Source organism: Somniosus microcephalus, chromosome 14 (assembly GCF_052327205.1).
Source record: "Somniosus microcephalus isolate GS21.2 chromosome 14, FLI_Smic_1.0, whole genome shotgun sequence".
NCBI classification, from domain to species: domain Eukaryota; kingdom Metazoa; phylum Chordata; class Chondrichthyes; order Squaliformes; family Somniosidae; genus Somniosus; species Somniosus microcephalus.
Genome location: NC_141000.1, coordinates 84131563 through 84154114, shown reverse-complemented (window position 1 = coordinate 84154114; position 22552 = coordinate 84131563). Strand labels below are relative to the sequence as shown.

The window sequence follows — 22552 nt, the reverse complement described above, 5'->3', positions numbered from 1 at the left end:
TAGTTACCGGAAAACCCGGCCAGCCAGGGTTAAACCTGGAAGACAGGCTAACTATAAGACACGCAGTCTCGTTACAATATTTAAATGGCCAACCCGCCTCCTGGGAGCGGGTTGGTTTCCCGCCCCGTCCCCCCTCCGTTACAACCGGAAGTGGGCGGGTTGGAGATTTAAAACATTTTAACATCCCACCCAACCCCAACCCACTTTTTTTTTGGTTAAAAATACCCCCAATTGCTCTGTAAACATCAATAAAATTTTACTTCTCGCAACAAAAACACATGTGGTGGCAGATGAAATTTTGGCACCATGATTTCTCAACATAAATTAAGTGAGTATGAAGCTGTCGGATTGTCATAAAAACCCAACTGGTTCATTAAGGTCCTTTAGGGAAGGAAACCTGCCATCCTCACTCTGTCTGGCCTATGTCCAGTCCAGTCCAACAACAACGTGGTTGACTCTTAACCGCCCTCTGAAGTGGCCTAGCAAACCACTCAACTGTATCAAACCGCCGCAGTGGTTCAAGAAGGTGGCTCACCACCACTTTCTCAGGGAAACTAAGGATTGGCAATAAACGAGACGGTTAGGCAACAGTGAGAGGTTTTATAGTTGGGGTGCAATCGCATGTTTAAGGGCATGACAGCAATGTGGGACGGGGAGGGAGGGAAAGAGAAGAATTTCTGGGTCCCGGGGCATTGGAGGTGGTACTGGCATTTATTGGCACTGGAGACGAGTCCAATGATGGCACAGCATGGAGCAGAGTGCTAGAGTCTGCAGCAAGAGAGAGTCCGGAGCACTGAAGTGAACCTAGGGATCGTCAGAAGTTTTAAAAATTCATTCCTGGGATGTGGGCGTCGCAGGCAAGGCAAGCATTTATTGCTATCCCTAATTGCCCTTGAGAAGGTGGTGGTGAGCCGCCTTCTTGAACCACTGCAGTCCGTGTGGTGAAGGTACTCCCAGACATGGGAATATCCTGGGATCTTGTAGCATTGTGGAGGTGTTAATGGGGTGTTGTCGCACCAGCAAGAAGGATGTGGGGTTCTGACTACACTCAGAAGGGGTCATCTCGTGATCTAGCACCAGTTGGGTTGGTTGGGGGCGGTTGAGAAAAAGGATGTTTCAGGGTCTGGAAGCACTGGGATCTTTGGTTTTAGGAGTGCTGGGGAGGTACCAGGTACACAGTTAGAAAATGGAAACATTTGTTCCAAAGTTTGTTTAATTATCAATAAAACATTTGTAATCAAGTGATAGCAGTTTTGTTTGTTTTTATAATGATGCTCCTTTTTAAAAAAGGAAAACTAGGATGAGGTAAAACATTTTCTCTCAGCTTAATACACTTACTGAAGTCTATGGTATATATTTATATACCAATACCAACTAAAGCTACACAGGTAGATAGTAAGTACAGTCTATAATTTGTTTCTTTCGCTCTTTCACAGCATTTTGAAAAAATACTCAATATAGATTTATCTTAAAGGTTTTGAAATTTGTCCTCTAGCCTTTTTTAAAAATCAAAATAATGTTGAAAAACAACAAAATAAATTTAGAGATTTTCTGGCTACTTTAAATGTTACTGAAGCATCCTGAGAAATTGTGCTCACCCAATGCTAAGGCAACAGCATCTGCTTTCAGTTAACAGTCACCCCTCTGGGCATAAACATCAAGTCCAAGCCGAGGCTCTTGGGAGAGACTGAAGCCGAAGACTTCATGTAAAAAAAAAACTTAATGAAGGTATTAAAAGATTTAAAATAACTATTCAATTGATTAAATTGAATCAGGTTATTGTGAAAGATGTAAAAAATATATATTTTGTTCAAAACCTTACTTTGGACAATAGAAATTTCAGTCAGCAAAAATGGAATTAAAAAAATTGAAAAGCATTTGGAATCATTGAGTCATAATGGCACAGAAGGAGGCCATTCGGCCCATTGAGTCCGTGCCGACTCTCTGTAGAGCAATCCAGTCAGTCCCATTCCCCTGCTCTATCCCCGTAGCCCTGCAAGTTTATTTCCCTCAAGTGCCTATCCAGTCTCCCCTTGAAAACATTGAGTGTCTCCTCTTCCACCGACAGCGAAATCCAGGTCATCACCACTCGCTACGTAAAAAAGTTTTTCCTCACATCCCCCCTATATCTCTTGCCCAAAACCTTAAATCTGTGTCCCCTAGTCCTTGTACCATTAACTACTGGGATACACAAATCACTAAAAGTAGCAACGCAGGTTAATAAGGCTATTGAAAACGCAAACAAAGCACTGGGGCTCCTTTCTAGAGGGATAGAATTGAAAACCAGAAGTTATGCTAAACTTGTATCGAACCTTAGTTAGACCACACTTGGGAGTACTGCACACAGTTCTGGTGTCCATATTATAAAAAGGATATAGAGGCACTGGAGAAAGTGCAAAAAAGATTTACAGGTATAATACCAGAACTCAGTTATATCTATCAGGAAAGATTGAGGAGGCCGGGGTGACCTGATAGAGGTCTTTAAGATTATGAAAGGGTTAGATAAGGTAGTGAAAATGTTGTCAGTTGTGGAGGAGACCAAAACTAGGGACCATAAATATAAGATAGTCACTAACTAATCCAATAGCGAATTCAGGAGAAACTTCTTTACCCTGAGAGTGGTTAGAATGTGGAATGGAACTCACTACCACAAAGAATAATTGAGACGATTAACATAGATGCATTTAAGGGGAGGGAGAAAGGAATAGAAGGGTTATATGATGAGGGGTGGGAGGAGTCCGCATGGAACATAAACAACGGCATGGACTAGTTGGGCCAAATGGCCTATTTCTGTGCTTTACATTCTAAGTAGATTGTACAATTTGATCTACATAGAGTTTATGCAACCCTGATCTAAAGAAATTATGGAAACTGCTGCTAAGTCTTCTCATTGTACATGAAGTAATGGCCCATTACACAGGAAAACTGCTTCCAGGTAAAAATCACCATATCTTGTTCCCCAACTCGCTCTTCACAGCTTCTATCTGATGCTGTTAAAATGGGAAAGACTTGCCCCATGAACTGGGCTAGGGATGGAGAGGGAGAAGAGCACCAGTGTGATTTTCCAGTGTGCATTGAAGAGGAGGAGGGGAAAAAGAGTGTGAGAATGAAGTGGGGGAGTAAGAGTGCCAATGTGAACTGGAGCAGAGGATGGGAAAGAGTGACATTATGAACTGGGAGGGAGGAAAAAAGGTGCCAGAGTGAAGTGGGGAAGAGAAGAAGGGTGCCAGCATGATCAGGGAGTAAGGAGAAGTGTAGCTCCATGAACTGAGAAAGGAATGGGATTAAGAAACAATTTAACCATCAGATTTAGCAACAGAGAAAAAAGACTTGCATTTATATAGCGCCTTTCACAACCACCTGAGAGAGCAGACGGTGCCTCGGTTTAACGTCTCATCCAAAAGATAGCACCGCCAACAGTGCAGCACTCCCTCAGCACTGCACTAGAGTGTCAGCCTAGATTTATGTGGAGTGGGACTTGAACCTACAACCTTCTGACTCAGAGGCGAGTGTGCTACCCACTGAGCCACCGCTGACACAGTGAGTACCAATACATAGCAACAATAGCCCACAGTTCCTTCACAAGAGATGAAGAAACATTCGTGTCACTTTTGCCACAATCTTCTATAATTTTCCTGTGGCCCTGGTAATTGCACAAGTGTTCTGTGATACACATTTGTGTTTGTCTTATTTATTGTATAGAAAATAAACAGGAACTAAACACTAGTGATTACCTCATTGCTTTGAATACATCTTATCACAGATGATCATGACATATGCATGTAACCTGGATTTACTTTGTCTACTAATGAGCTTAAGTAGAAAATGTTAAAATATAAATATTCTGTACAACAACTTGCATTGCTATAACACATTAGGCAAAAATGCTTTGTTTTTGTCAAGATGTATTGCATGGTATTAGCTTCTTTATGCCAGTACTGCCAGACCTCATGCCCCCTTTTAAATGCCGCCCCCATACTGATAAATGAGTGTCCCTGATAATAATACTTGGCATAACACCCCCCTGTTCTTATAAAACCTCTGACTCACTGTGAACACCCCCACAGAAGGTATGTTAGAGCATAGAATCATACAGCACAGAAGGTCATTCCGCCCATCATGTCTATGCCGGCTCTTTGAAAGAGCTATCCAATTAGTCCCACTCCCCTGCTTTTTGCTCATAGCCATGCAATTTTCTCCTTGTACTTATATACAAGTATATACAAGTTAAATGCCAAGAACATAGATGAGTGATTCAATGAGTTTAATGTTAGATATTTAGCTGAGTAGCTGTGTAATACAACACAGCAGTGCCATTACATTAATGCAGAGTCTGATAGTGGATTTCAGATTTCTTTATAACCACTGGTATTGTGTTGCCCTCTATTGATTATTCTATGTAACAACAATATTTCTGGACTAGTGAAGGACTTCTGTAGAAACAGGGAAGTTACTGGGGGAAATGGGGGGGGGAAAGAAGATAAATTACTCAACAAATAGCAAGAAGCTCACATAGAATGACCAAAGTACATAAAGTGAGCAAGATGGTGGTGTTGAAATCTGTGGGAGTCAAAGAATAGCGGAAGTTATTCTACATTTGCAACACCTATATTGAGTTCCACTTCTGAGCTGCATCACTGTAGGAAGTTTCCTGTGCAGACCAGAAAAAAACAAGTGAAAGCCACCGTGATGCCATTCTAATGCACCTCCGAGCAGTTAGCTTAGAGCAACATGGCCCAGGGCCAGCAGGAAAAGAGTGGGAAAGACAACTCAAAAGAAAATGAAGCCTTAAAAGAAAAATGCACCTAGAGTGGAGAGTGGCTGAAATTTCCACAAGTTTCAATTGGTCTTCACTCTCCATTTCATTTGTTTTTCTTTTTGGGTTTATTTTCCTTTTATTCTCTGCTCATTCTGAAAATAACTACCTATTTGAGACAGCTTAGAAGTATGCTGGAATGAGCTCAGATTTATGGTTATTGTCCCAAGGATACAAAATATTGTGCATCATTATACATTACTCAATACAAACTACATCACTTCAACTATAGTTTGCAGCAAAGATTAGTAGGTTATGACTTGAGCAGTCAATAAATAGGCTTATGCAATATTGTTGGGTCTCTGCCAGAATTATAGCTGACACTGGACCAAGCACAATTCTTCTGGGCTAACTCTCTTTTTAAGCTGCCTAGCCCAACGGCAACAGAATTTTGAACATTTTTTTCATCCCTGTGATGAGTATATATGTAACATTAACAAGTCTGTAGGAGCGAACCATACACCATTTTAGATAAAGTTTTTTTTTGTATTCCTGGATGTGGTACGGTTCTTGATTTTCTGTATGTATAACCTCAACGAGGAAGGCTGGAGTTCCCTCATACAGTTATTTCTAATATACTGTGTAGAAAACCACTTTTTTTCTAAAAATGCTTTGTTCCCAAGAACACTCAGCAATTAAAGAATGATCACTAATAACAACTATATTACTACAATTGCAGAAAGCCAGGCATAACTGAGAAGAGTTTAATGATACCAATGCACAATGTTTGTGAGAGTGATACATCTGATAGTAATTCTCAGTCATCTCCTACAGGTATTAAATGCAAATTATAAGCAATGGTCTTCTGTAACCACAGTGTGCACAACTGCATGGATAACATGTCATTAACATAAGAACATAAGAAATAGGAGCAGGAGTAGGCCATTCGGCCCTTCGAGCCTGCTCCGCCATTCAATGAGATCATGGCTGATCTTCTGCCTCAACTCCATTCACCGGCCCTATCGCCATATCCCTTGATGCCTTTATGAGTCAGAAATCTATCAACTTCTGTTTTGAATATACCCAATGACTGAGCCTCCACAGCTCTCTTGGGTAGAGAATTCCAAAGATTCACCACCCTCTGTGTGAAGAAATTTCTTCTCATCTCAGTCCTGAATGGCCTACCCTTTATCCTGAGGCTGTGGCCCCTGGTTCTAGACTGCTCAGCCAAGGGAAACATTCTCCTAGTATCCACCCTATCAAGCCCTGTAATAATTTTGTATGCTTCAATGAGATCCCCTCTCATTCTTCTGAATTCAAGAGAATACAGGCCTAGTTTACTCAATCTCGTCTCATAGGACAGTCTCGCCATCCCAGAAATTAATCTCGTGAACCTTCGTTGCACTCCCTCTATGGCAAGTATATCCTTCCTTAGGTAAGGAGACCAAAATTGTACACAGTACTCCAGGTGTGTTCTCACCAAGGCCCTATATAATTGGAGTAAGACTTCTTTATTCCTGTACTCAAATCCTCTTGTAATGAAGGCCAGCATACCATTTGCCTTCCTAATGGCTTGCTGCACCTGCACATTCACCTTCAGTGACTCATGTACAAGGACACCCAGGTCCCTTTGAGCATCTGCATTCCCCAATCTTTCACCATTTAGGAAATACTCTGCCTTTCTGTTTTTCCTACCAAAGTGGATAACTTCACATTTATCCACATTATATTCCATCTGCTATGCTCTCGCCCACTCACTGAGCCTGCCGAGATCCCCTTGAAGCCTCTGCACATCCTCTTCACAACTGACACTGCCACCTAGCTTTGCATCATCAGCAAATTTGGAACTTACATTTAGTCCCCTCATCCAAATTATTGATATAGATTGTAAATAGCTGGGGCCCAAGCACCGATCCTTGCGGTACCCCACTAGTCACAGCCTGCCATCCTGAAAAAGACCGGTTTATCCCTACTCTTTGTTTTCTGTCTGTTAACCAATTCTCAATCCATGCTAGTATATTACCCCCAATTCCATGTGCCCTAATTTTGTTCACCAACCTCTTGTGTGGGACCTTATCGAAGGCCTTCTGAAAACCCAAATACACCACATCTACCTGTTCCCCTTTGTCTATTCCCCTTTGTCTACTCCACTAGTTACATTCCCAAAGAACTCCAATAGGTTTGTCAAACAGGATTTCCCTTTCATAAATCCATGTTGACTCTGCCCAATCTTACTATTAGTTTCTAAGTGCCCAGTTATTGCATCCTTTATAATAGATTCCAGCATTTTCCCAACTACTGATGTGAGGCCAACAGGTCTGTAGTTCCCCGTTTTCTCTCTCCCTCCTTTCTTAAATAGCGGGGTTACATTTGCTATCCTCCAATCTGCAGGAACCGTTCCAGAATCTGCAGAATTTTGGAAGATGACAACCAATGTGTCCACTATCCCAATGCCCACCTCTTTCAAAACCCTAGGATGTAGGTCATCCGGTCCCTGGGATTTATCGACTTTTAGTCCCATTAATTTTGCGAGTACTTTTTTTTTTACTAATAATAATTTCTTTAAGTTCCTCATTCTCACCACACCCTTGGTTTTCTCGTATTTCTGGGAGGTTTTTTGTGTCTTCCTCCGTGAAGACAGAATTTCTCTGCCATTTCCTCATTCCCCGTTATAAATTCTCCCGTCTCTGACTGTAAAGGACCTACATTTACCTTCGCCAGTCTTTTCCTTTTCACATACCTATAGAAGCTTTTACAATCCGTTTTTATATTTTTCGCTAGTTTGTGCTCATATTCCATTTTCCCTTTCTTTATCAATTTCTTGGTCCCCCTTTACTGATTTCTAAAAAGATCCCAATCCTCAGGCTGACTGCTTTTTCTGGCAACTTTATAAGCTTCCTCCTTTGACTTAATACTAGCTTTAACTTCTTTTGTTAGCCATGGTTGGATCACTTTTCCTTTTGGGTTTTTATGCCCTAGAGGAATATATGTTTGTTGCAAATGATGCATTATTTCCTTGAATGTTAGCCATTGTATGTTCACCTTCATACCTTTTAGTGTAGTCTCCCAATCTACCATGGCCAACTTGTCCCTCATACCCTTAGTCAGTCTATCTGGCTTAGAAAAATATTGCCATTTACACAAATAGGAATTGAATCAATACATTGCTACAGTGCAGTACTGAGGGGCTGCTGCATTGTTGAACATGCAATCAAAGGAGGGAGATCCTAAAAAAGAGCAAACACCTCTCAACTGCAAAAGGAGGATAAATGATTTAACAAAAATTTGGATTTAATTTGAAATAATTTAAGGCATATCCTTTTGTGTACATAGAAACATAGGAAAATAGGAGCAGGAGTAGGCCATTCGGCCCTTCGAGCCTGCTCTGCCATTCAATATGATCATGGCTGATCCTCTATCTCAATACCATATTCCTGCTCTCTCCCCATACTCCTTGATGCCTTTTGTGTCTAGAAATCTATCTATCTCCTTCTTAAATATATTCAGTGACTTGGCCTCCACAGCCTTCTGTGGTAGAGAATTCCACAGGTTCACCACCCTCTGAGTGAAGAAATTTCTCATCTCAGTCCTAAATGTCCTACCCCGTATCCTTAGACTGTGACCCCTCGTTCTAGACCCCCCAGCCAGGGGAAACATCCTCCCTGCATCCAGTCTGTCTAGCCCTGTCAGAATTTTATATGTTTCAATGAGGTCCCCTCTCATTCTTCTAAACTCTAGTGAATACAGGCCTAGTCGACCCAATCTCTCCTCATACGACAGTCCTGCCATCCCAGGAATCAGTCTGGTGAACCTTCGCTGCACTCCCTCTATGGCAGGTATATCCTTTCTTAGGCAAGGAGACCAAAACTGCACACAGTACTCCAGGTGTGGTCTCACCAAGGCTCTGTATAACTGTAGTACATGAGACAAGGCCAGGATATACTATTTTCCATTTTAAATGAGATGAACAAACTAAAGTTCCATCATCTCCTCCAACAGGATGGTGCTACACAGGTTTAGAGAAACATGAAGGGCAATGGTAGTGATAATGTAGTTAATCAACTACATTTGCTTGTTCAGGTGGACGTAAAAGATCCCATGCACTAACTGAAGAGCAAGGGAGTTTTCGTTACATCCTAGCAATATTTATCCCTCAACTACCACCACCAAAAGCAGATTAACTGGTTAATTATCTCACTGGTGTTTGTGTGACCTTGCTACGCACAAATTGGCTGCCTTATTTGCCTACTAAACAATGGCTACACTTCAAATTAATCTAGTGGCTGTGAAGTGCTTTGGAACATCCTGGGGATGTTAAAAGTGCTATTTAAATGTAAGTTTGTTCTTTCTTTATAATCTGTTTTCCCCAATGTGACTTCAAATTACTATCGGTTACATGGTGCTGAGCACTAGATATTAATCCATGGTTACAAGATGGTAAAACATTCAATATTGGTTACTGAATAACATTGTTAATTTTGTTAAAAAGGTGTGTGTTTTGCAATGGTCCAGACTCAGAATGGGGGGGGGGGGGGGGGGGGGTCCGATCCCTGACCCCGGGAAGGGGGGGTCCGATCTCCAATTGCCACTTAAATTTCTTATGCTTGTTAAGGAGGCTGCACGGCATTTTGGTGGCTAGCACTTGAACTAACACCCTCTACTAACAGCGACCAGCTGATGGGGAGTAAACAAGTCGTTGCAGAGGATTTTGAGCGCTACTTAAAGGTATATCACCTTTTATTGTTCACTTGCTGCTGGAGGTTTGAAGAGGACTTTCTGGGACACTTTGTCAAGACTTCACCAACACTATCAACATTTATTCTGAAAATTCTCTGACGACTTCACCTAAAAAAAAGTCCCTTAAAATGATTTAAGAGATTCAATAGGATAAATACAGAGTATTTCTTCTGGTGGGGGAGTCCAGAACAAGAGGGCATAATTTTCAAATTAGGAGTTAGGCCTTTGCGGAGTGAAACCTGGAAGCACATTTTTTTTTTTTTTTTAAACACAAAGGGTAGTGGAAATCTGCAACTCTCTCCCCCAAAAGGCTGCGGATGCTGGATCAATTGGAGCTTTCAAGACTGAGATTGATAGATTTTTGTTAGGTATGGGTATTAAGGGATATGGAGAAAATGCAGATAAATGGAGGCGAGGTGCAGACCAGCCATGATCTAATTGAATGATGGAGTAGGCTCGAGGGGCTCAATAGCCTACTCCTGTTCCTAATGTTCCTAAATGGGCGTATTAAAAGAAAACAGAATCAAGATTGGCAACTCACCGAAAGAACAGAAATATTCATTTGAAATCCAAATATAGTTGCTAGTCGAATAACTACTTTTTCAAAATTTAAGTCATCAACAAAATCAATACCCAATACATTTTACAACAATAGAGCTCTTTCCTTCCTCCATTTTCCCCCCTTCCTCCTCTCCCAAAGGTTTGGGCTACTTGTTGGGGCACAATTCCATGGGCCCCTTCCACAAGTGGCCATTCTTCATGCATGAACTTGTGATGATGTGCTCTTTGGTTTAAAGAATTTCAGAGCCCAAACTAAACCTGTCCATAGGTATACATTTCCACCAAGGGATCCTGGAATCCCAGCAGATTCTCCCCTCCCCAACCCAAGACACTCATGCCAATTGTAGTAACCCTACCACTACCCTGACTGAGTTCAGTTACCTCAGTATAGACTGGGACTTATGATTGGAACCTTCCTAGTCCATGTGGGTCAGATATTCACTAGTGTAACTATCAGATAAGTCGGGATCATTTAAACTACTCGGTTAAAAAATAATGATGGAACGCTGAACAATTAAGTACAAAACTCTTTCTGTACCTGTCATTGGGTCAAACAGTTGGTTTGCTTCCAGGTCAGTGAATGTGTTGAAACAGGTGGGACATTTAAAAGAGGCTCTGTTGGTGGAATCTCGTTCATCTGTCTCAATCCTTCGCCTCATGTGGTCAAGTTTGTACTTCACCACATTCACCAGAAGACGGTAGTTTATGAAGTAATAATTGTGTCTTGTAGTTTTACCATCTGGAGCAGTTTCAACTCGCATTCTACTTTTAATAAATTTATCATTTTTCAGTGTGTTCAAGACTGCTCGCAGTTGTTTGCGGTCAAATTTCAGCAGCTCCAACATGTCCTCCTCTTTGACACAAGGGTTTCTAATGAGAATATCCAAGGCCAATGCATGCTCCAGCCCATAAAATCCTCTCACAACATATTTGGCAAGACGTTTCAAAGCCGCAGGCACCTCAGTCACAACATCTGGATCAGTCATCTTTGACCTTTGGGTTTACGAAAAGAAAACTCATTCAAGATTAGGAACTCACACATGGGGAATTACATATGCAAATATAGATCCTGTATTCTGTTGTAGCCTTGTATATGCATAACATTCAAGTCTGACCAAACTTACTGCATTGTTGAAGCAATAGAATCTCTTGGTTTGCATGCCTGCTGTCAGAAATAGTTATCCACAATGATAATTCAAATTTTAAAAACAGAGTAACTGCTGCCAACGAACCAGAAGCTGCGCAGAAGCATTCTGTGTATAAATGTCAGGTCCCAAATAAGAAAAAGTAATGTTCATCACAACCGGAACTGCGCATGGGCAACTACTTTATTTCGTTGGCAGCAGTCGCGTCCAATGACGAAATCAAAGGATAACAGATAAGGACTACTTCCTGTTCCAACCCATGGAGCAGATAGTTGGCTGATCTTGCTTCAGATTCTCACATAGCAGTTTTTATAACCTACTTTTATAATTACATTGATTACAATAGGGGAAGAAAAAGCACACAGTACAATTGCGATGGATTTTACATCGTGGAGAACTTCACAGATATAATATGCACATTTTAAATGTGAACCTACACTCTGGTTTTAAACATACAGTATAATGTTAGTTCCCTTAAAATAAAACGCCTTGGCAAACATGAAATGCATCACATCTGTGCTAGCTAGACTGACCAGATACATCAGGAGATCCATGGTTCACCGAGTAGTGAATATTTGTTAAGTAACTTTGGTGCTTTCTTTTTATAATGCTTCTGGTAATGAATTTAAATAAGTGCAGTCCCCACCACTTGCACCGTCCACACTTATCACGGGCAGTCGACTATCAGGCAAAGACGCTAACTATTTGCTATTTCCACTGAAGTCAATTACAAAAGCACCTCCTATAACACATTGTGTGGCAACTATATTGGGGAAGTCAATAAGCTCTTCGCACCTCACTGTCATATTTGAATTTAAAGCGCTCCATGGATCAATCTGTGTCTATGTCTGTTTTGGGGGTTTTTTTGGGTTTCAGCAGGTTTTATTAAGTTAGATTTGGTGGTTGTCAGGATTGTAGAGTTCACATCAGCTAGTAGATGTACGAGGGGATGTTTCCCCCGGTGTTCGAGATGAACAGAATGATCGGTTCTGAAGGGACGTAGTCAAACACAGGCAGCGTGTGCTCACTTTGGAGAGAATCTTACCTTCTGTGAAGGGAAGAACCTCCTGTAGTGAAACACACCCGTGAAACATATTCTCCTCATTGCAGTATTATGGGCACAGCTTAAATGTGGCTGCAGAGACTATAATGGGCGTGGTGTGGTGCTTTGGCTGCACGAGCGAGAGCGTGCTCTCAATCCTCCGTGAGTGGCCAACAATCCCCTTATTAACCTGAAACATGACCGCAAAGTTGGCTAAGTCCATAATGATGGTCGTTTCAATCCCAGCCTTGGACATTTGCTGCTGCTGTTCTCTCTAAGAGATGATATACCGTCCAACACTTATAGCAGGTTCATCGCGTTAACACCAACTATAAGTGGTCTGTATTTTTGTAACCCAAGAAAGTCAGTTGTTTTGTGATGTTGTACCAAATCACAATCTCCTCCTGATAATTCAAAAATTGTTTTTGCACTAATTATCCAATAATTCAAAAACAATGTAATTAACACGGTAACGTGCTCCATTCTCAAAAAAAATGAACCATCAGGTAATTCAAATTAAGCATTTTCAAATTTAGAGTAGCATGTATATCGACTAGAGTTTGCCTGGACCAGACTAATAAACTCTATGACCCACTGTTTAATGAAGCCCTATATGCTGCATAAAGAAGTGTCAGCTGTGGAGTTACATTCAGGGCAGGCAATAGAAACCTCAATAGTGATGTGAATCATGTGGTTCTGTTAGCTGAAGCAAATCTAGTTAACTGTGTTATATGGATATAAAAGAAGGCAACATCCAGTTGTCAGTTGGGATGGCATTTTTAAACATCAGATTATGTTTTGCTAACAGTCTCTATGTTCAGATACACCTGCAGCTGTCTGTGCTATACCTGACCTGATGCTGAAGCTCAGACCCTGAAATGGAGAGTTCTATTCCCCAAAAGAAATCCCTCCACATTCCTTTTTTGTGTAGACTGGTTTAAACATGAAGCCAGTGGCTTCAGGACAACACCACTGATATCTCCAAGGAGGGTTAGTCTACCCAAAATAACCTTAAAATTAAAGAAACTTAAAAAAAAAACTAAATTAGGATGACAAAATCATCAGAAATTTCATTTAGTGCCCAGCAGGCCAAAAGCATTGAATGACTGCCTGGACATTCAGCTACTTTGAGCACAAAAATAATTATAAAAAAGATAAAAATACCTTACTTCTCAATAATCCTTTCTTAACTATGCTATACAATGAGCATAGCTGATCAAAAAGCATTATTTTCAGGAAAACCATGTAGTAAATGCCAGTCCAGGAATTAAGGCTAGGGCAGTTTCATATTTCGTGTAGGAATAACAGGGCTGTAAATATTTTACACAGATCTAAACAAGTCACACTGCAGATTCCAAATTTTAAAAATGACATACCCTACCAGTACTTTAGCCACACTCCGACTAGGGTTTCTTGCCAGCAAATTTAAGCTAAACTATGAATCCCGTTTGTAACATGTGACAGAATTAATATGAGTTTGTACATCACACAGGTGGATTAGGGTGCATCATGCAGCAAAAGAGTTTCTTTTCCATGTCTATGGTGTACATTATATTAGTGCATTTATCCAAATGGACATACATAAAAATTGCAAATGGTACAAGTCAAGCCACTTTCTATACATTACAGGTAGCACAGTCCACATGAAGGTGAACAGCAATATAATGAAGGGCTGGTATGTGTACCATGTGGTTGGTTACTGCAGATGCTATCGGCTTGTGCAGTGCATCCCAGAGAAGGTTCATTGAAGGTTTCAGCAACAGATGAAGGGTCTTCTCATTAGTCAACATCAGCAGCTAGAACTTGGGGGTGAAGAAGATTTCCTGTTTCCTATTTGTAGCAAACAGATAATTGTGCATATAATGAATGCTTCACATAACAAAAAGAGGAAATTTCCCTTCAAACACACCCCAAGTTTCTGGGTTGTGCCTCTTCAGAGACTGGTTTAAATCTTTAGGCATAGGGTTGAATGCACATCAGGGATGGATCCAGCACGATGATAACTCACCTGTAGAGATGAGGAAAATATTGTTTCTTTAAATACTTTAAAAAACAAAGCATTAGAAATGTTGAAATAATGCTGCAGACGCAGAGGCACAAAATACGTTGTTGAAGAGTTGTCGATGACCGTGGACACATGACCACCTTAACTTTTATGACTTTAGAACCCGATATTATGTAGTATATTAAGGAAGATATTAAGAGCAGTTCTTTCAAACTACTGTACAGGACAATTAAAAAGAAACATTGAGTGACACTTACCAAACTAATCAGATTCTGAAAAGGTACCATCTCTTCTTGTCAAGTAGAATAAAACATTTGCCAGTTCTTGCACTAGAACCAGTTACCTTTATTCTTGTGGGGCTTTTGAGAGTTTTTTTGTTGTAATGTAGACCACTGTTTATGTTCAGTTTTCATCTTTGACAAGAGATCAATACTGTCATTGCAGCAGTCCGATGCAATTTGTGGAATTTTGAAGTGCTGTAGTGGTCCAACTATTCTTGCAAACTTCTGGGCTATTTGTACTAAAAATGCATCATTATATTTGATTGATTTTGAGAAGTTTGCATGACGTCACATTAATTCACATGGATCAAGTAACTTTAAAAAAAAGTCATGAACCACTTCTGTGAAGCAAGAACATTTTCTGATTGCCTTCCCTTTCCTGTAACCATGTGTTAAAAATATCCTCTTCCTTCATGGAGGCACTCTTTTACCCTTCCCAATCTTTCCTACTTTCACAGATGCCCTTTCCCACCTTTAATAAAGGGGCTCTCCAGCTCTTTTTAAATGCTCAGCGCTCATGCTCCTTTCACATGGCCCTTTCAATTGTTTTTAAACTTAGTTAGGCAATTGGCATATGGTCTTCTCTTCATTCAAAGTCACTTTGAAATGATTGGATAATTCCATTTTTTAAAATTTAAAATTGCAAAAAACTTTGAACTCTCAGGAGCAAATTGCAACTTGTGCAATTTTGGGCAACCCCATTATAGGAAAAGTATAAAAAGCAGTTGAAAAAGTGCCGCATAGATTCACTAGGATGATAGATGGGATATGGGGTTATAGTCGATACTTCAGTGGAGAAGACTAAGGAGCAAACAGCGAGAGGTCTTCAAGATTATGAATGGTTATGATATGGTAAATACTGATTGATCATTGGAACTGGTCAGCAAGTCATTGACCAGAGAGCATAAATTTAACATAAATCATAAAAAGAATTAAAGGCAAGGTTAGAATTTTAAAACATTCCATTAAAAAAGAGAATTAGATAATTGCTTTGAAAAATTAAAGGCTACAGGGAGCAAGTAGAAGAATGCGTTTAGACAGGTAGGCTGGTTTGGGGGGAAAAAGTCTAAGCTTGATGGGCCAAATAGTTTACTTTCATGCTGTAACGTTCTGTGATTCAAACTGAGCCCTGCAATTCATTACATCCTTAAACTACATTCAAACCAGTATTAATGTACAATTAGAGTTTGTGGAAATGTTATTGTTTTGGGATTTTTTTTGGTCTGGCTACAGGTACCAAGACAGACACCAAAAAAATGGAAGGCTTCTACAATCTGAAGTGCACCATGTAATTTGGACAAAAGAGGCAAAAAAAAAGTTGATGAGTGTTAAGGGATCGAGAGCAGGTGAGAAATCCACTTTATATCAAGCCCAAGTCTAAAAGCCTGCAGAACATTGCTGACAGTGGCAGTCTTCACAGAGGACACAAACAACCTGATCGAGGTAAAACAATTACATTTCATTCTGAAATTCTCTCACAAATTCACACATGCTTAGAGGCTAACTTATCTGTAGAATCGCCATTTTTCTTTTCTAATTTATTCTCTGGATATGAACGTTGGCCAGCATTTATTGCTCGTCCCTAGTTGCCCATGAGAAGGTGATGGTGGGCCGCCTTCTTGAACTGCTGCAGTCCATGTGGTAATGATGCTCCCACAATGCTGTTAGGTAGGGAGTTACAGGATTTTGACCCAGTGACAATGTACATTCGATGCTTTGCTTAACCTATACATAAGCAGTTCCTATTAGCCTTTGGGAACTCGGTTGATAGATGTTTAAATAGCCTAGAACTTCTTGATAAAAGACTGGTACAAGCTGGTGGAATGTATAAAGGTCATGGAATGCAAGTGAAGTAATATAGTTAGAAAAATATACAAGGGGCGAGATTTTAAACACAAAATTGGAAGATGAAACAGAAGGAAGAGATCTAGAATGTTGAGCTCAACGACTGTAATGTGCGATCTTCTACAGCAAAACAACACCGGGTGTAAATGTTTGACTCCTGCGTCTCATTTCTGGTTCATAGACAAGGACTGCAGCTTCTGTCTTTACTTACAAGGAGGAAGAAAAGGAGAAGTTTACAATTTCTAAAGCATTACACAAGTCAGATCGCAGTTTCAGTTCATAGAATAGTACAGCACAGAAGGAAGTCATTCGGCCTATCGAGTCTATGCTGGCTCTTTCGAAGAGCAATCCAGTTAGTCCCACTCCTCCACTCTTTCCCCATATCCCTGCGATTTTTTCTCCTGAAAGTATTTATCCAAATCCCTTTTGAAAGCTACCATTGAATCCTTTTCCACCACCCCATCAGGCAGTGCATTCCAAATCCTAACCACTCGTTGCATAAAAATGTTTTTCCTCATGTCGTCTCTGGTTCTTTTGCCAATCGTCTTAAATCTGTGCCCTTTGGTTATCGACCTTTCAGCCATTGGAAACAGTTTCTCATTATTTACTCTATCTAAACCCTTCATGATTTTAAACATCTCGATCAAATCTCCACTTAGCCTTTTCTGTTGAACAACCCTACCTTCTCCAGTCTATCCACGTACTCGTAATCCCTCATCCCTGGAACCATTCAAGTACATCATTGAGCTACTTCCCAATACAATAAAGCAAATAAGGGTACAGTTATACTACTCTTATTTGCTTTATTGTATTGGGAACTAGCTCATTGTACAGGAAACTTTATTATATCCGGGACCGAGCTGTTGCCATCCCATCAAAACTGCCGGACATACCAGCGTTAATGCTGAAGCATACGGAGGTTTTCATCTCCGTATCTGACAACAAACACTGTTGCTTAGCAACAGCTTCTAAACAGTCGGCCCGTACCTTGGAAGCGTCTCTGTAGCTTAGCAACAGCTTCAGAGAGACTTTCCAGAGCCCGACTGTTGAAAAAAAAAGCCACGAGAAGAAAAAAAACCTAACAAAACGGCTCCTGATTTCTGCCGGTAGATCGAGGTTTCCGGACATACAACCTCCGAATAAACCAAAGTCTCCTGTATTGGGAACTAGCTCAATGATGTACTAGAATGGTTCCAGGGATGAGGGATTATGAGTACTTTAAAGGTGTTGCTATGCCTGCCTTTTCGTGGGATATGTGGAACAGTCTTTGTTTCAGTGCTACTCAGGTCCCCTCCCTCACCTCTATTTCCAGTACAGGAAACTTTCTGGTATCTGGCACTGATGGGACCGAGCTGTTGCCGTCCCATCAAAACTGCCGGACAAACCAGCGTTAATGTTAAAACATACAGAGCTTCTGAGCTACGTATCTAGCAACAAACCCTGTAGCAACAGCCTTAAAATAGTCGGCGTAGCTTGCAAGCGTCTCTGTAGCTAAGCAACAGCTTCAGCTAGACCTTGCAGAGCCACGACTGAAAAAAAAACTTATCTGAACCGACTCCTGAATTTTGCCGGTGGATAGAGCTTTCCGGACATTTAACCTCCGGATAAACGAAAGTTTGCTGTATATTGATGACTGTATCTCGCCCTGAACTAGAAAATTTCATTCACTTTGCTTCCAACTTCCACCCCTCCCTCACCTTCACATGGTTCATTTCCGAGTTTTCCCTTCCCTTTCTCGACTTCTCTGTCTCCATCTCTGGGTATAGGCTATCGACAAACATCCACTATAGGCCCACCGACTCCCACAGCTACCTGGACTACACTTCCTCCCACCTTGCTTCCTGTAAGGACTCTGATTCCATTCTCCCAGTTTCTCTGTCTCATCTGCTCTGACGATGCCACCTATCATACTAGTGCTTCCGATAGTCTTCCTTTTCCCTCAAGCGAGGATTCCCATCTACCGTGGTTGAAATGGCCCTCGACTGTGTCCGTTCTATTTCCCGCACTTCTGCTCTTACCCCTTCCCCGCCCCTCCCTCCCGGAACCACAATAGGGTTCCCCTTGTCCTCACCTTTCACCCCACCAGCCTCCACATTCAACAGATCATCCTCCGCCATTTCCATCACCAGACACATCTTCCCCTCACCTCCCCTTTCAGCATTCCGCAAAACCCTGGTCCACTCCTCAATCACCCCTCCCCTTCCCACGGCACCTTCCCGTGCAAGCGCAGGAGATGCAACACCTGGCCTTTTACCTCTTCCCTTCACACTGTCCAGGGCCCCAAACACTCCTTCCAGGTGAAACAGCGATTTACTTGTACTTCTTGCAATTTAGTATACTGTATTCGCTGCTCACGATGCAGTCTCCTCTACTTGCTTGACTAATCTACTGGAATTTTTTGAGAATGTAACTGCTAGAATAGATAAGGGAGAACCAGTAGATGTGGTGTATTTGGATTTTCAGAAGGCTTTCAATAAGGTCCCGCATAAGAGATTAGCGTGTAAAGTTAAGGCACATGGGATTGGGGGCAAGGTACTGACTTGGATAGAGAACTGGTTGGCAGACAGGAAGCAAAGAGTTGGAATAAACGGGTCTTTTTCCGAGTGGCAGGCAGTGACTAGTGGGGTACCGCAGGGATCAGTCCTAGGACCCCAGCTATGCACAGCAAAGATTCACCAAACTGATACCTGGGATGGCAGGAATGACGTATGAGGAGAGATTGGGTCGATTGGGCTTATACTCGCTGGAGTTTAGAAGAATGAGAGGGGATCTCATTGAAACTTATAAAATTCTAACAGGACTAGACAGACTACATGCAGGAAGGATGTTCCCGATGGCGGGGGAATCCAGAACCAGGGGTCACAATCTAAAGATAAGGGGTAAGCCATTTAGGATGAGGAGGAATTTCTTCACCCAGAGAGTGGTGAACCTGTGGAATTCTCTACCACAAAAGGCAGTTGAGGCCAATTCATTAAATATATTCAAGAAGGAGTTAGATATATTTCTTAAGGCTAAAGGGGTCAAGGGATATGGGGAGAAGGCAGGGACAGGGTACTGAGTTTGGATGATCAGCCATGATCTCATTGAATGACGGAGCAGGCTTGAGGGGCCGAATGGCCTACTCCTGCTCCTATCTTCTATGTTTCTACATTGGGGAGACCAAACACAGATTAGGTGACCGCTTTGCGGAACATCTTCGTTCAGTCCGTAAGCGGGACCCTGAGCTTCCGGTCGCCTGCCTCTTTAATTCTCCACTCCACTCCAACCTCGGCCTCTTACACTGTTCCAACGAAGCTCAACGTAAGCGTGAGGAACAACACCTCATCTTTCGATTAGGCACTTTACAGCCTTCTGGCCTCAACTTCGAGTTTAACAATTTCAGATCAGAACATCTGCCCCTATTTTTTTTCCACATGGTAGCTGTTGATGATTCTGCCATTCCCATTCACACCTCATCTAGACTCATCTTTTGTTTCTTGACTTGTCCCATTACCATCTCCTTTTGCCGCATCATCCCTTTTGTCTTTTAATCTCTCCTGCCTTCTATTCCATCACAGACCTTCCCTTTTGTTCTTTCCTTTCCCTAACCCTGCACTTCTTAGAATCTGTAACATTTCTAACTTTTTCCCAGTTCTGACGGAAGGTCATCAACCCGAAACGTTAACTGTTTCTCTGTCCACCGATGCTGCCTGACCTGCTGAGTATATCCAGCATTTTCTGTTTTTATTTCAGATTTCCAGCATCTGCAGTATTTTGCTTTTGTGCAGTTAAACTACCCCTATCACATTGACAAAAAAGTTGCTTTGCATCAATCAGGTACGGTAGCAAATTAAGTCCCAAGCACTCTAAAACCAAGACTCCAGACCAGCACAAAGCCACACTTTTAAAAACTTTGTTTCATTGATAACAGAAAACAAACACCCCCACCAGTTCTTTCCTAACATGAGTCACATTCAGAACAGATCTCTGCATGTGCACGGAGGCCCACATCAGAGTTCACAAATATTGGCCCACAAATACTGGTTGTTACAGTATACCTGTAGCCTTATTGGTCTACTTTAAAATAAGTAGGGGCATTAGATTTCACTTCAGGTCACAGGGGAATAGCACTCAAGGTTCATTCAAATGCCCTGTAATCCACTCGGGATTTACTCTGGTTGTTTAGGAGATCATCCAAACCCCCACCCCGAGTATTTTAATCTTCAAATAGTTTACTCCTCATATAATTATACCACATCCATCTCGTACTGCAGTCTCACAAATTACACCTCACTTGAAAGTACTCAACGTAAATACCTAAACTTAAATACTGTTTCACAGTACAGGACCAGACCAAATAAAATCAGATCCCCTCACGTGAAGTCTTTAAAAATATATAAATAAAATACAAAATTACTCAACAAATCCTGAATGACCAAAAACAGCAGGTCCATACTTAGGACCCAAGAACAATGCTAATTAATACTAGCAACCGTCCAGTCTCGCAAGTAAAGCGGGGCAGTTTTAAACAGCCGCTCGCATTAAAATTGGTCAATTGGAGCAACGAATTGACTGATTTTAACGTTGAAACACTCACCCCCCCAGTCACTCAGCACAAGCTTTCGAGCGGCACCGCACGCAGCAACGCCGCCTTACCCGGCGAGCACCGCGGGCCGCGTCGGCCTGCGTCACCCTCAGCGTGACGTGATGACGTGTCGTGGTTGAGAAGGCTCGAGCCTGTGGCTCTTCAAGGAAAGTTTGATCCGTTCAGGTCCCTCAGCCCCCAATCGGGCATTTGTTTAAAACCTCCACCAGGCAACCCGACCTTGGGTTGCGAGAGAGCGAACGTGTTCGTGACATGGCGTCGTTGGACCGAGTGAAGGTGTTGGTGCTGGGGGATTCAGGTAAAGGACAGTGTGTGTGTGTCAGCCGTGGCTCAGTGGGTAGCATACTCTCCTCTGTGCCAGCATGTTGCTGGACCTTGAGCACAAAGCTAGGTTGAGGGAGTGCTGCACTGTCGGAGGTAGCGTCTTTTGGATGAGACGTTAAACCGAGGGCCCGTCTGCTCTCTCAGGTTGAGGTAAAAGGTCCCATGGTACTATTTTGAAGAAGAGTAGGGGAGTTATCCCCGGTGTCCAGGCTAATATTTATTTATTCCTCATCCCATAACAAAAACAGATAGTCTGGTCATTATCACATTGCTGTTTGTGGGAGCTTGCTGTGTGCAAATTGGCTGCCGCGTTTCCCGCATTACAACAGTGACTCCACTTCAAAAGCACTTCATTGATTGTAAAACGCTTTGAGACCGCCAGTGGTTGTGAAAGGTGCTATATAAATGCAAGTTTTTTTTATTGGTAGGCCTGCGCATCTTTACATAGTGCATATGGTATATGCTTGGAGAGAGTTCTGAATTATTAAGGGTTGAAAATATAAAGTTCTATAAATGTCTTAAAATGGTGTTAGAGTGTTGACATTGTGAGTGAAACTTGCTATATCCCATTTACAGACCTTTCAAATTTCACACATCAGGAACCATGCTCACTCACTTTGTTTTAAAAATGCAGCTGATTCTGTTCAATAATAAATGCAACTTATTGGGCCAAAATTTGTGGTGGGTGTGACAGAGTACGCCGTCATACCGCCTTTGAAATGGACGGCAAGTTCCGGATTTGCGCATGCGCTAAATCCAAAACTTGCAATCTGTTAAATTCCGACATGAGAGATGATCTGCACAGACGGGGAAATCCTAATTGCTGGCGCTGAGTTGGGCTAATTGCCCACCAACTGCCCGGCAATTATGCCTGGAAATTGTACGACTGATGCAAACAGGTGCAGGCCCTCTCTTGCTTGACCTGAAGCCATGAGACTTCATGGGGTCCGAACTCAATGCTGAGGACTCCCAGGGCCACTCCTTCCCAACTGTATACCACTGTGCCGTCACCCTTGGTGGATCTGTCCTGCTCCAGCCCCATTTCAGGGACTTGAGCATTGGTGGAGGTAGAGTTTTTCAGATGTATCCTGTCTGCCCCTACAGGTGAACATAAAAATCCCATGGGACTATTCAGAGAAGAGTTCTCTTGATGTCCTGGCCAACATTTATCACTCAACCAACATCACCAAAAACATTATCTGATCATTATTATGTTGCTGTTTGCGGGACCTTGCTGTGTGCAAATTGACTGCCATTTTCCCCTCTGTTAC

The 22552-nt window shown here is 41.9% G+C and overlaps 2 protein-coding genes across 3 annotated transcripts in view; one reads left to right on the top strand and one right to left on the bottom strand.

Annotated features, from left to right (window-relative positions):
* The window catches only part of gtf2e1 (general transcription factor IIE, polypeptide 1, alpha), a 60345-nt gene extending 39271 nt beyond the window's left edge, over positions 1–21074 (bottom strand). Inside the window, exons 1-3 of one of the 2 annotated variants that reach the window (XM_086006835.1) lie at positions 20949–21074; positions 13927–14249; positions 10593–11047 (exon numbers count right to left, since the gene is read on the bottom strand). In XM_086006835.1, coding sequence (XP_085862961.1) covers positions 10593–11040 — 448 coding nt within the window. In that variant the 5' untranslated portion in view covers positions 11041–11047; positions 13927–14249; positions 20949–21074. The remainder of the gene's footprint in view (positions 1–10592; positions 11048–13926; positions 14250–20948) is intronic. The other variant, XM_086006836.1, reaches the window with a different exon arrangement.
* Positions 20953–22552, top strand: part of rabl3 (RAB, member of RAS oncogene family-like 3) — a 32774-nt gene continuing 31174 nt past the window's right edge. The window contains exon 1 of the mRNA XM_086006837.1: positions 20953–21255. Coding sequence (XP_085862963.1) covers positions 21210–21255 — 46 coding nt within the window. The 5' untranslated portion in view covers positions 20953–21209. The remainder of the gene's footprint in view (positions 21256–22552) is intronic.